At 39.6% G+C, this 14,803-nt stretch overlaps 1 protein-coding gene across 4 annotated transcripts in view; it reads left to right on the top strand.

Annotated features, from left to right (window-relative positions):
* Positions 1-14,803, top strand: part of LOC126298666 (uncharacterized) — a 218,917-nt gene that overhangs the window by 134,856 nt on the left and 69,258 nt on the right. For 2 of the 4 annotated variants that reach the window (XM_049990095.1, XM_049990094.1), the window contains exon 3: positions 12,165-12,469. In XM_049990095.1, the coding sequence (XP_049846052.1) occupies positions 12,165-12,469 (305 nt within the window). Of the gene's footprint in view, positions 1-12,161; positions 12,470-14,803 lie in introns of all 4 variants that reach the window. The other 2 variants (XM_049990093.1, XM_049990092.1) reach the window with 1 other exon arrangement.

The raw sequence follows: 14,803 nt of genomic DNA, 5'->3' as shown, positions 1-14,803 counted from the left end.
TTTCGTGAAGAAGCAACTTTGCATTCTTCTACATTAAGAACTAGTTGCCAGTCTTTGCACCAGACTAATATTTAACGTGCTGTTATTGTAATTTTCACCATATGGAGTTCTCTGATTGCTAACTGTATCGTCTGTGAAGAGCCAGAGACTGCAACTAATACTTTCTGTTTAGTTATGGATGTAGAATTTGAACAAGTACTGTCTTATTACTTACTATTTAAATGCTGTTAGCCCGCCGTTGCCTATTACTCTCTCCTGGGGCACACCACATATAACGTCACTGTCTGTAAATGACTTCTCATTCAGGATAACGTGCTGTGTCCCGTACCTCAGGAAATTTTGGACCCAGTCACGAATCTGTTTATACGTCCAACAGAAAAGTATTTTCTTTAGAGAAATGCGTTGTTGTTTTACTGAATAAAAAGCATTTCAAAAATTTCGGAACACCGAATCATCTTGGTTTCCTCTATCCAAGGTACACAGAAAATTGTTTGTGGAGGACACGTTTGGAGTTGCCTCGTATCAATGTTTTTGGCAATGCTGTTTTCAGTGAAGGATATAAATTTGTTCTAGATCGATCATGATGTTTGAACTCAGAATACATTCCAGTACTCTACATCGAATGATGTGGTATGGGACGGTAGGTCTGCACAACAGTTCTATTTCATTTTTCGTAGGTGATTGTGATCTTTACTCTTTTTCTTCATGGCAACATATCTCTGTTCAAGGGATCTGTGATAAATCATAGTCAACAGCATGTCAAATTCACCCAAAAATTCTGTATAGAATTTGGCAGGACCATGAGGCCATACTGAGTTTAGTGTTTTGAGTTGCTTCCCACACCCCTAGTACTGGTTTATATGTCAGTCATAGTAGGGACATGGCTGTTGAATGATAGCACTATTGCTTGATTTTCCTTTGTGAAGGAACATTTAAGTGCATAATTCAGCAGTCTTTTTCTTGTTTTACTATTTTATATTTAAATTTCTGCCTCCTTTAAAAAATCTCTTGACACTACTTTTGTGGCACTGACTGTGTTAACATGTGGCCAAAATTTCTTGAGTTTGTGATAGATGCCGTTGTAATATTTGCTTTGTTAAAGGTTTACACATTGCCCTTCTGATAACTGACAAGGAGAGGACTCCTACTCGTCATCACCCAATACGTCCAAATTCATGATTCAGGTAGGGCATGGTGAAACAAGAAAGTGCCTGAAGTGGAAACTCCAGATGGTCTAGCGTTTAGCAAATAAAAGGAATTTTGATACGGATCTATCACTATGTGCACCTTATCAATTGTCCATGTGACAGTGTGTTTAGGAAGCGGTGTTTGCCTCAGAAAGAAAAGCAATGTTTCCAAACATTGATTGGACTGAGATTTGGAAACACATTAGTTCTAATGTGCTCACGTCTAATATAAAAACGTCATGGTAAAAGAAAGTTAACAATATAGTTAGCACCAATGCAAGACTGTACGCAGTCGTACTCTGTGAAAAAAAATTATGTCAACAGTGCCGTCTAGTAGACATAATAATTCATAGATACACTTGCAGCGGTCACATGAATAGTTGGAAGTGGATCCGAGATCAAATAGCTGTGATTACAAGGACATCCCCTGAGATTATATCGCTGTCATTGATACACAGGGCCGGCCGGTGTGGCCGAGCGGTTCTAGGCGCTTCAGTCTGGAGCCGCGCGACCGTTACGGTCGCAGGTTCGAATCCTGCCTCGGGCATGGATGTGTGTGATCTCCTTAAGGTAGTTAGGTTTAAATAGTTCTAAGCTCTAGGGGGCAGATGACCTCAGATGTTAAGTCTCATAGTGCTCAGAGCCAATTTGATACACAAGCCTAAAGCACGGTATTTCCCAGAGGCAAAAAATAGCGCTGTGTACTGGTTGCTGGGAAATTTTGTTAATTACGTCATTAACAAACTAGGATCCGACAGCATCATAGAGGTCAAGATACACATGCTGTGTGAATACCACAAAATTAGAAGATATTCGAATGACAAGAAAAAGTTCGGTAATATGTTAAAAATTATATTTGAAAGAATGGGCATTGGTTAATATAAAAAAGAAGACTGTGTTGGCAGTGATGTATTGTAGTTACCTTAAGGATATTATTTAAATTTTTACTGTAGATTTTTGGTGTGTCATCTTTTTCTACTTCAGAAAGTAGTTTTTGAAATTTTATAAGCTAAGGTACAGAACTTATGTGACAGTCAGATTGTGTGTCTAATAGTGTCAAAACAAAAAACATTAAAGCTGCATTATTGGTTTATAGTATAAATATGAAAATTTACATTTTTTATTGAAATGTCTTTGGAAATGCGTGGCAAGGTCTTATGGGATCAAACTGCTGTCATCGGTCCCTAAGCTTACGCACTACTTAATCTAACGTAAACTAACTTTAGCTAAGGACAACACACACACCCATGCCCGAGGGAGGACGCGAACCTCCGACGGGGGGAGCGGCGCGGACCCCATCAAGACGCCTTAGACCGCGCGGCGAAAATGTCTTCATCCATTGGTTAAAACCATAAGATTGTACCTGATATAATGTAATATTCAATGGTAGGAAAATTGCCCTGTTCATTTTTGCACTGTATTGTTTAAGTCAGTTTTCCAGTGAAAGATGTATTATATAGTTCTGATCACTTCAGATAATTAACATTCCATTAACGTCCAGATGTACAGATTTTTACTTTTTTCAGAGCCACAAGGATATGATCGTTTCGACATTTTATATTCAGTATTTATTTTTACACCGAAAATTATCGCTAACACAAAACGAAACAGGCAAACGACGATTGAATCAAAGAATACTCCAGAGCACAGTCTGTAACAACTACAAACAAAAGAAACGTCGCAAACTGCAGTCAAACACAGAGGAAACAAAACAAACGTCATAACACCGCAGTCAAATACAGGGGATTTCCGATCGTCGAGTCGTATTATTTATGTCGGTCGGTCACGTTTAATTTTACGTCGCTATTCGCTCCGTGCAGAACTGTGCAATGCGCAAAGCTAATATGCAAGTAGATATTGTAGTCAGTCGTCATCGCTCGATTTTTTTCAAAGTAAATTTGTTTTTCGGTAATAAATATCGGTTATCGTTTGATGATTTGGCAGGAACTAGGGGGCCCTTAACGGTCGCGGGGCACTAGGCACGTGCCCGGAGTGCCCAGTGGGAGAGAGGGGCCTGCTTTTACCTCGTAGTATAATATGTGGTTCATATCAAGAGTGAATTAGGGGTGAAGTGAAGAATTCCCTACCACAATAACAGAAGTGAAACTTGCCAGATATACAGAATGGAATTGTAAAAGTTTCCGGTGTACTTCAGACAGGGAACTGGAAGTCTCCACTTAGAAACAAACTGAACCACATATATAACATCTAAGAATATACTCAAATATGCCTAAAACAGTAAAAATATTGTCGCTAATTTGGCAGAAATACGGTACAGCACTTTACTTTCATGAAGTCATCCTCCAGCACAGCGTAGATAGCTTCGCTCAATGCAGCTTTCAAAACTGCCGTAGAAAATCCTAGATCCTTGTAGCTGCTATTGCTAGGAACCTTATACAAGATGTATATACTAGGAGCTATGAGCGTCAAAAGATAATTACGCATTTCTAAATTCATCCTCAAATAATTACGCCAGTTGTTGAACTTGCCCTCGTGAAGTAAGTTTATTTGCTAAAAAACGCCTTCGCTTAAGCAGCCACTGGTAGAAAATTTTGATGTTTTTCTGTTTCTCGCATTTTGTTTGCACTTATTAGAAACACAAGTTGCGAACACAGACCGTAATAAAACTGCTTACATTTCTGAATAAATGAAATAAACTTTGATATTACTGTACGAGAGTTTGGTCGCTGGCTCCAGAAATTTTTCTACATAGGCAGATGGCGGGCGAGCAGTAGACTGGGATTTATATCGTGTGAACAAACCACGTTTGGAGCGATCTGTTGCATGCAGATATCTGCGAAGACAGATCGTTGCGTGTGGATGGGCCATTGCACCAAAAAATAATTAATGTAGAGTAATGAAATTTCGGCAATATATTTGTCTAGGTAACATACTTAAAGGATTATGATAGCAAGACTACAGTTACTGTAAGCGCAAGATAAGCCATTTAAAATGTGAAATTAGAGTACAGTAAAACAAGTGCAGCCACGAGAATGTTGAATGTAAGCATGCAAATGTTCATGCATTTTGTTGTACAGGTGCCGGATGTCAGTTTGTATGGAGCTGTATGCCTGTTACACTTTGTCGGTCAATACACGGACGGTTAATCTTGTTTGTGGATGACGCTGGACTTGTCGTCCGATGATGTCCCTTATGTGCTCGATTGGAGACAGATCTGGTGATCGAGCAGGCCAAGGAAACATGCCGATACTCTGTAGAGAATGTTGGGTTACAACAGCGGCATGTGGACGAGCGTTATAATGCTAGAAAACACCCCGTGGTATGCTGTTAACGAATGACAGCACAACAGGTCGAATCATCAGATTAACGTACAAATTTGCAGTCAGGTTGCCTGGGGTAACCATGAGAATGCTCCTGCTTGTCATACGAAATCGCAATATGGTGGTCGAAATTCAAAGAAGTATGCCAATAGGTCGTCCCAAGTTGTCATAGAAGCAGTATCTGTCTACGTGTTACTATATATTCGTACTTAGTTTACGATAACTTCGTACATTTTGCGTAGCGTTTATCATTTGCTGGGGCTGATGTAGTTCGTTTTCAGCGCGAATTATCCCGTGACTCTGCAGCCATCAGTCAGCAGTTATGCTACATCGCTACTTCGTTATTCTTTCGTCTGACGCTATTCTCATCAGACTTCCGGTAACTGTGCTATTCTTGTTCTGATAGTGCTCATTTTAGGAATATGACTTTTACATGAAGTCGAAGCCCATCTTAATGAAATTATAGACTATTGTGTTAACCCAGTTGTATCATCAGATCACTGTTCTCCTCTGGACCATGTTGTCCAAATTTATGGTTTAAAAGTCTCCAGTCAAGACTCGACAATCGATGGAACCTTGAGTTGAGGCCCACCCCCTGTCGCCTTTTCAAATCGGAGGCCCTCAATCAATTGTTGGTATGAAACTGCAAATGGTAAGTGCCTCACATGCAGGGTCAGTGTTCACCATCGCTTTAGCTAAATGCTTACAGAAACTGTGAGTGACCTCAGAAAGCAAGCAACAAATACCACTGTGAAATATTTCTGTGTGGTCTAACACAATAACCCAAAACTTCCCATTTAGAAAATGTATTGGCAATTCGCGTCACGTTTCATGTCCTTGTCGATAAAAGGTGATCGGACCCAGCCACGAGGTTATTACTTGGTCACGAAGTTTACCCTAATTCAAAACACCGTATATTGCAGTGGACTAAACCAAGAAGTTACAGCATGGTGTGTGGTCGTCAGTTCCTAACATTTCCCAATAACACTACAATGGCCGGCCGAGGTAGTCTAGCGGTTCTAGGCGCTCAGTCAGGAACCGCGCGACTGCTGCGGTCGCAGGTTCGAATCCTGCCTCGGGCATGGATGTGTGTGATGTCCTTAGGTTAGTTAGGTTTAAGTAGTTCTAAGTTCTAGGGGACTTATGACCACAGATGTTGAGTCCCATAGTGCTCAGAGCCATTTGAACCATTTTTTTAACATTACAATGAAAGAACAATAGGACCAACTATAACAGTGTGTGCTAAGTTCATCGTAGAGGAAATTATCACTCGTAAGACGTTACAGGTGCCATCAATGTATACAAAAAGTACTATAAGATAAGTGTATGTTCGCAGTGTTAAATATTAATCAAAGCAATACTGTACATTAAATACCTTTCAGCATAACTATTTCTACTGTCATAGTTCATAAAGTAAATGACTGTACCCATAAATGGACAATTACGCACTGCTGTGTTTGGGTCATGAACAGTATTTCACGTACAACTAAAATTATTCTGTTCATATTTTAGACAAAGATAACTCATTAACTTTAATCTGAAAGAAAAATATACACCACACAGCACAAAGTAGTACCTTTGAGGGCAAGTGATTTAACAGTGTTAAATAATTATCAACTTTACTCAGTGAATAAGCAAGGTGGCTCCTACCTGCTTGACGAATGCATGTTTTCACAGCGATGTCTACTGATGATTTTTTCTTGAGCATCCAACCGCGTCAAGTGATTAAATGTCCACAAGCTTTTGGTCGAGTGCTCCTCAGCCATTGTCAAGTTTTGAGTCCCATGTGTCTCATGCTGTCATCATAATAGAACATGCTGACTTTGACACGAAGATCAGGTTGATGCTGGAAAACGACATATACCAAAATTTGTCACAGAACCCAACATCCACAATAATGAGGAAAACGTCGGAGCTTCTCAACCAGTCATCACTGGAAAAGAATGTCGTTAAGAATCTCCTCCCTCTTGCACCCCTACTGACTCGCGAAACATCTGGCCAGCTTTCTTTCTACATATGTTGGTCACTGTGTGCACTGTATCAAGAATACGATAGACGTCATGAGCCGAATTAAATTTGAGCACCGTAGATAAGGAGATATGATGGTCCTCTTTGATTGGCTTTCAATATTCATACGCATTTCCATCAAAGACTCCATAATAGATCTTCTCTCCCAGTTCTTAGACTGCACTTTTGAGGATTTATGTCATGAAACTTTTTTCCGTTGAATGGTGGAGAATATTTCAACGAGAGAAAAGGTGTCACTGTGTGAAGTCAAATAAGTCTAGTTATTGCCAACCTCTTAATGGAATGCGTAGACACGGCTAATGCAATGTCTAGTAACTTTCATCATCGCGTCGACACATTTGTTGTGTGGCCTTATGGACGTGAAAACTTGGGAGAGTAGTTTGACCACATGAACAACATTAAATTGACCTGGAGGTAGAGACAGACGCTGTCTTGCCATTCCCTGTCGTTCTCATCTGCCCAAAAGTGTTTACCGGAAACTCACGCATACTGCCCGTTATCTGCACGCTGCCAGCTATCATCACCCATCACAGAAATGTTCTCATCTGATGACCTTGGTGCATCGTATAGAAGCCGTTTCAAATGCTGAAAACTTGTTGAAAAAAGCGAGCCACTTACAGAAACTTTTAAGGAAAACGGCTGCAGCAGCTGACAAATTTTGTAAGTCACTTCACTGAAGGCACCGATGCAGATGCTCCCCCCCCCCCCCCCCCCCCAACCCCTCCCCCCCCGTGAAGGAACTGTGGGTATCCCAGTCCAGTAAGATAAAATTATGCAGATCATAGAGGATCCCAGATGAAGTAATATGAATTACAAAATAAATAAATAAAAAAATTAATGGTCAGAAATGAATATGTAGTTTTCTATTCATGTAAATAACTGACACTCTACAGCAACAACTTAACCTAAGAAAACTGTGTGAAGTGATGACCAGTCTCAATGCATTATACTGACAGAGAAAAAATCGGAACACCAAGGAGTTCTGCGACATCAGTGAAAGCTGGTAGGCGATTTTTTCTACATCTGAAAGATGATGTCTATTTACGTTTGGCGCTAGTAGCGCCACTATCAGGATTAAAATCAGGTTTGCTTTATATACACTCTCTAACAGTCATGAGCGTTAGTTATCTTTGAGATTGGACTTGATGAGTTGATTTATTCACCTTTGAGATTGGACGTGATGAGTTGATTTATTCACCTTTGAGATTGGACGTGATGAGTTGATTTAGTCAAGAATGCCTCTAAGGCAACAAAGACGCCATTATCAACACCTCACTGAGTTTGACAAGGTCATGTAATAGGGCTATGAGAAGTCAGAGGTTCCTTCTGTGATACTGCAGAAAGACTTGGCAGGAATGAAGCCACTGTACATGATTGCTGGCTGCAGTGGTCACAGGAATGTACAATCTCAAGAAGACTGGGCTTCAGACAGCCATGTGGCACTACCAAGTGGAAAGACTGCCGTGTTCAGCGTATGGGTCTGATGTATCGTACAGCATCTGCAGAGCAATTTTAGCAGCAGTTGTTGGCAGCAGAGTGATGACTAGTTGAGGGCCAGTACCCAACCTGTCTGCTTGCTAGATACACCGGACCTACTCTTGGAATTATTGTAAGGATATGATTTCCTATGACACCAAGTGTACTTTCATGGTTATCTCAAGCATACTGACTGCAAATTTGTATGGCAGTCTGTGGATTCGTCCTGTTGTCCCGCCATTCATGAATAGTATTCCACATACTGTGCTGTTTGTGTTGTTCTTCTCTTGATTTCCAACATCCTAGATCATGGTACCAATGACCCCGCTGTTTGGTCGTCTCTCCCAAATCAACCAGCCAACAGTATTCCAGGAGCTGTCTTCCAACAGCATAACGCTTGCCCACCTATTACTGTTATAACCCAACATGCTCTTCAGAGTGTCAACATGTTGCCTTGGCCTGCTTGATCATCAGATCTTTCTCCAATCGAACATATGGGGCATCATTGATGACAACTCCAGTGTTATTCACAAACAACATTAACCATCCCTGTGTTGACCGACCAAGTGAAACAAGCCTGGAACTCCATCCCACAAACTGACATTTGGCACCCGTATAGCACAATGCATGCACATGTGCATGTTTACATTTAACATTCTGCCGATTACAGTGGTTGTTAGTGACCAGCATTTTACATTTGCAATTGTTTATCTTGTGCTTACATTAACATGTGATCTTGCAATGTTAATCACTTAAATATGTTACCTAGACAAATATATTCCCAAAATTTCATTACTTTACATTAATTATTTTTTGATTTTGAGTTTTCTTCTGTCATTGACAAAGCTGAAATCTGGGTTCAAAATCATTTGTTCCAAGTTTGCATGAATTTGATATTCTAGCACTCTATCTCTGCATTGTATTCTTCATAGTGTGTATTTCACGTGTAGTTTGATTGGCACTTATTAATGAATCTTCTCCTGCCGAATTCAAAATTATCTTCACAAAATTTATGTGAACAATTCTGTATTAATTCAACCTGCATAGGTTCCAATATTGGCTACAGTGCTCAGGAATCAGGCAAACCAACTACTATTTTCGTGTGTTACTTTGTCTGGCATCTGCCTTTTCTACAACTAGTTTCATGTGCTTGCTCTACCCTAAACGTCCTTGGACAGATATTCCCAAATACTTCATAGCTGTCACTGTTTCCATGTATGATCTCCAGTTATTTAATAAATAGTGGGACTTTCGGCATGTTTATTCATAAAACATTCAAATTCACATAAGTTGAGGCCGGGTGCCATTGGGTAACATCCTCATCTTGAAAAGTCTTTCATCAACTTAACTGTGTGGGAGGAGCATTGTGATCCATGAAAAGGAAAAGGAAGATCAAAGTTTAAAATTGTGCAGATGTTACGAGATTGTGAGACAGAACAGAAGATTTGATTGGGCAAGAATTGGGTTCAAATAGGCCAAGCCTTTTTGAATGGCCATTCTGGTATTTTCCTGAGAGAATTATAGAAACTGCTAAAACCTAAATCAGTATGATGGGATGTTTCCTGAAGTCCACTGCTCTTGAAAATGAGTTCATTGACTTCATGTGCCAGTTTTCACTGATAAAATGGAAAGAGTCCTAAATGACACCAGTCTACTGGATGGCAAATCAACAATGAAAATGTTACAGCTTTGTCAGGCCAATCAAGATGACTGAAGATGTCATCTGGATTCACTTGACACAGCTGCAACATTTCTGTTGTTGCCGAGAACAAATTACCACATGATACTCCTTGTCATTATTCCATCCTAGATTTTCCATTGTGTATCTTGATTAATTAATCAACTCTTCAGTAGTAATTGAAATTTTATGACTAATCTCCATATAGAGTTCATGCATCTTTTACTCATGGACAAGCAAGCACATGAAAGAAAAAAATTATAACTTCTGTGTTACAAGTATTGTTCAGTCATCTTTAGGTGGCATTGCAGTCTGGACAGAGTCAATGCACAGGAAGTGTAGATTTCATCCCCTGTCTTGTGTGATGTGTGCAAAATTGTGTGCAATCTAAATGTAACCATGAAGGGAAAATGCATGTTAGAGGATATGCACTAAGGTAAGGAGTTCACTTTGTTAATTGATCCTGTCTCACACATATTATTGTTTAGCAACAATTGTGACACCCAGAAGTCACACCAAATCATAAAGGATTGGGTTCACAGAAATCTAGCATGACTTATCTGAAATTAATTTTGCTGCTAGGCTGAATTTGATATAGGAAGGTATCATGTACACTTTAAACTGGTTTCTGAATGAAAATGGAAACAGTAACATCTGAAGCAGAGTGGCAAACAAAAAGCCCCCACTGTTTTCTGCTTGTAAGGTTGCGTTATTATGGTGGACTCAGCAGTATTGATTGTTTTTAATGAAGTCAATCCAGTTTCAGCTACTAAAATATTATTTATAGTGATTGCAATTTGATACATGATCATTGTCAAGCATTGTGAGATGATGTGATCCACTCAAAAACATAAAGTTGTGATGTGCTGGAACATAGTTCCCAGCAGGGTAAGATCAAATACATGTGGTGGTTTAAATCTATTCACTGTTTCATACACCATGTTAATATACATCACAATGCTCTCAGAATAATGGCAAACAGCAGACAGGATGATAAAGAAACATCCACAAGAAACACTTAAGTCAAAATCTCATGTAGCAGGTGTGGTAGATGTATTTGATTTTACACTTCTGGGTATTATGTTCCAGCATCTCACAACTTTGTGGTTTTGAGGGGTCCTAACATTTCACAATGCTCGACAATGACCATTTGTTGAAGTTTCAATTGCAGTAAATAATATTTTAACAGCCTAAAGTGGAATGACTTCATTTAAAATTTTCAGGAAGGCTGTGGAAGCAGTGCTCCTCAAAATGCATAGATCTGTTAGACCACTTGGAACTATGTCACAAGTCTTGCACTGCATGCTCGATTCTCTTCTGTGACACAAAAAAGTATCACACAAGTAAAAATTTTGTGAATGTGGAAGTCATGCATTGTCTTGCTGAAAAATGACTTCTAGGGTGTTCTGTAGAAAGGGTATGGCTACAGGTCACAGGATGTCATCACATAGGTCACTCTCATCACAGTGCTCAGGACATGCACCAACTGTGGTTTCTGGTGGCACCGACACCATAAGGCACTGAATTTGTGCTGTGTGTCATGTACGAATGTAGTCACTGTGATGCCACCTCCCCCTGTCTGTGGTGATCCAAAATGTGGCGATCACTTTTGAACAAACAAGCCTTGATTCATCCAAAAACACTGTATGGTGCTGTTCCTGTCCCCCCAGTGACATTGTTCCATATACCACTGTTGTCTAGCATGCTTCTGTACATTCGTCAAAGGTAGGTGGAGAAGTGGATGATGCACACGTAATCCATGCCGTAATAAAACTTTGGTTTATAGTGACAAGGAGAGCCGCAGGCACATTTTACCAGTAGGTGGTGTTGTGTCGTGATATTAATCTTTACCTGGAACCCATGGGCTGACGTGGTTAAAATGCTAACCATTTCTGCAGAACATACTAGTCCACATGTCCTGTGAAAATGAACATCCTATCTCTAGTCATTCAAGGTGTTTTGTTATTCTTGAACATGAGTGTATAAGAAGTTTCTCACTAAATACATAATGAAGAATGATAAATACACATGAGTGTGATACTGTTGTAGCTGCAATGTTAGAGTTTCATCCTAGAAATACTTTCATATTTCTCTGAAAACATAACCACAAACTGAAACTGTCAGTTATTCTATTAGCATAAGTTACAGTCCTATAAATGGGTTCTATATACTACTTGAAAATTTACTGATAAAACATTCATGTACTGTGTTATTTAAAAGCAAACTGCTCAACTGAGAGTGATACGTGTATGGTGCCGAGATTCTTTGTCATAGTTGTTTATGACACATGGACATCATATGGTAGTTAAGTTTTCTTATTTATAATGTAACATTCACCTTTTATGGAATTTTTAAGCATGGTTTTGCCTTTAATGTCAAAAATGCTCACAATCTTGTTAAGATATGTTTCAGATTTTTTTTTACCTGTGTGTAGCTATCATTGCAAACTTTTTCACTTAATATGTTCTGAAAGTGACTTACTTAACTATACTTGTCTCATTCATAATGGAGCAGTGCTCACCATGGAGCTCTCCACGCATTCTCAGTCCAGTGGATGTACGGCACATTCTGGCCAGCCGATCTACAGAGAATCTCAGTGCTTTGCACATCCATGGAGAGGCAGAACTCCTGGGATCCCCCATGCGCAGACGATGGGCACGGCGTTCTCTTCGTGGTCGCCAACAGACACAGTCACGATCCAGCTCAGCTGCCTCAGAAAAGGACAAGGAGGAGGACACGAAGAGAGAGGCTGAGAAGCTGCTCAGGGATGGAGAGGAAGAGCTTCGTTTGCGGCTTGACACACTCAGTGTGAGACACAGGTACATTTTATCTTATATATTTGTTTGTTTGTATTAATTTGATCACTGACAGAGCATCACTCTTATATCAGATTATCGTATTTACAATATCTTTTTATTTTCCAGAGCCTGTGACATAGAATGTAAAATCTCCAGGTTTTTTTCTGTACAACTTTACATCATTTGCACAGAGTATCTTGGTGTGTACAAAATTATGATATAAAAAAGTTCTATTTATACTACTAGAAGTATTGTGCTGTACATTAAATCCATTGGTATGACTGATTACAGTAACTGATTGACGTTGCGCAGTGGTTAGCGCAATGAATTCGCATACAGGGGACAATGGTTCAAGTCCCTGTGTAGCCATCCTGGTTTAGGTTTTCCATGATTTCCCTAAATTTCCAAAGGCAAATGGCTTGTTTGAAAAAGGCATGGCCATTTTCCTTCCCTTCCTTGCATAATCTGAGCTTGTGTCCCATAACTAATGGTATTGTTGAGAACTGTAATCGTCCTTTCCTGCCTTTTTTCCTTTGGCTAGAGGAATAATTTATTGTGTTAATCATTATGTAACCTGCCACAATTAATTTTAATGTGAAATATTTCTCTCCAAAACATATGTAAGTCAGTGGTTGAGAACTGATTTTCTTGTCATAATTTGTTCCCCTTGGATTTTATGGAACAAAGGTGAAGCTTGGTTCATGCAAAGATACAGATCAGGAGGAAAAAATCTAGTAATAGAAAGCTAGAGAAATCTGAGTGTTAAATACCTCATTGATCAAAAATTGAGCTGCAGTCACAAATCACGTTGGAAACTTTTTCCACTAAATGATGTGTCTGTGTGTACAGTAGATATCCCTGTGCAGTATACCTTTTTCATTATGTCAGATTCGAGCAGTAGATGCTAAACACATCATTCAGTAAAATTATTTTGTTTTCTTCACTACCAGTAACTGACTATCTCATCTGAAGAACTAACACATGCTGCAGTGACCATATGCTGCTGTTTGAAATAGGACAGAAAACAGACGTAAACAAACATTTAACATTCACCAGAATGTCAGACAGCATAGAAGACTAAACCTTCCAAAAATAGTGTGCATTTTGGCTATAGTTATTCACTAAATAAAAATGTACACCCTGAAAAGATTGTTGAAAAAACATGAAACATGCATCTATTGTAACTCATTGAGATAGAGCTTTGGTTAATTGTCATGAAAAATCAGAATTTTGTGAAGCCAGCAGCTTGTATGTCTTATGACACTGAACCAAGGAAACACTGGATTTTTGTTTGATACTGTTTCATTTGTACTGGCTCGTGCAGAACACTGATGGGTCAGTAACTGCTGTGTGTGTGTGTGTTTTGTGCTGTGTTTTGTTGTGTTTTGTCATATTGTTCATAAGTCAATAAATCAATGTGATCACAAAAAAGTAGGCCACGAAATGAATGTCAGTCACATGCCCTTGAATCAATCTCTACTTATTTATGTCTTGTACAAGTAACACATGCATGGGCTATAAGGGACTGCCACAGGCAGAATTATGTCTGTGGCCGATTATGTACTATTGTACATGTCATCCATTTTGTTCACTGATGAGGCCTTATTGGGACAAGATGGCATCATAACTTACCCTACAGTGTGGCTACCACTAATCATCAGTTAGTTAGTTAGTTCGTTAGTGCTGGTTCAGATTCAGTGGTTCAGATTCAGTGTACAGTATGGCATTATGAGTGACCATCTACGACGGACTGGATCGGTATACTTCACCTTACTGAGAGATCCACTGTCTTTTCTATTACATAATGTTCCCCTGTCAGTTGAATCGTGGGGTGTGTGCATGATGAGGCTTCAGTACGCTTCCTGTAATTTTGGACAACAATGTCCCATGACGTTGGATGTGGTGTCGAAGCCCATTGCATTGGCTTTCCAAGTTGTGGATGTAAAAAAACTTGGACTTGCAATGAATTGAGGACTATAGGTGTATTGTAAGAAAGGAACATGTTTGAAGGGCAATGCCTATTTGCAGTGTTCAGTGGATCTAGTGCTGGGGTAGATGGCCAAAATGGCACAGGTACTAAAGAAGCTGTTGAAGTCATTGCTATTGTGTGCAGCATGTTCAGCATTCAGGTTGCAGAATTTATGACTGGCCACAGAGCAGATTAGTTTTATCGCTTTATAACACAGCACACAAATTGCAGCACATCTGTTATATGGCATTCATATTTTCTCATCTGGTCATATATTTGTTCGCATCAGATATACCTGTGACTAGACGGCAATAGGGAGTTGTGTGAGGGTGCATAGAGCTAATCTTGCACCTAGGTTGACCATAGGCGACTAACTGTTGCTTTTA

The sequence above is a fragment of the Schistocerca gregaria genome, chromosome X, assembly GCF_023897955.1.
Source record: "Schistocerca gregaria isolate iqSchGreg1 chromosome X, iqSchGreg1.2, whole genome shotgun sequence".
Taxonomy (NCBI): domain Eukaryota; kingdom Metazoa; phylum Arthropoda; class Insecta; order Orthoptera; family Acrididae; genus Schistocerca; species Schistocerca gregaria.
Note: the sequence above shows the minus strand (reverse complement) of the source record. Positions and strands in the feature narration are given on the sequence as shown.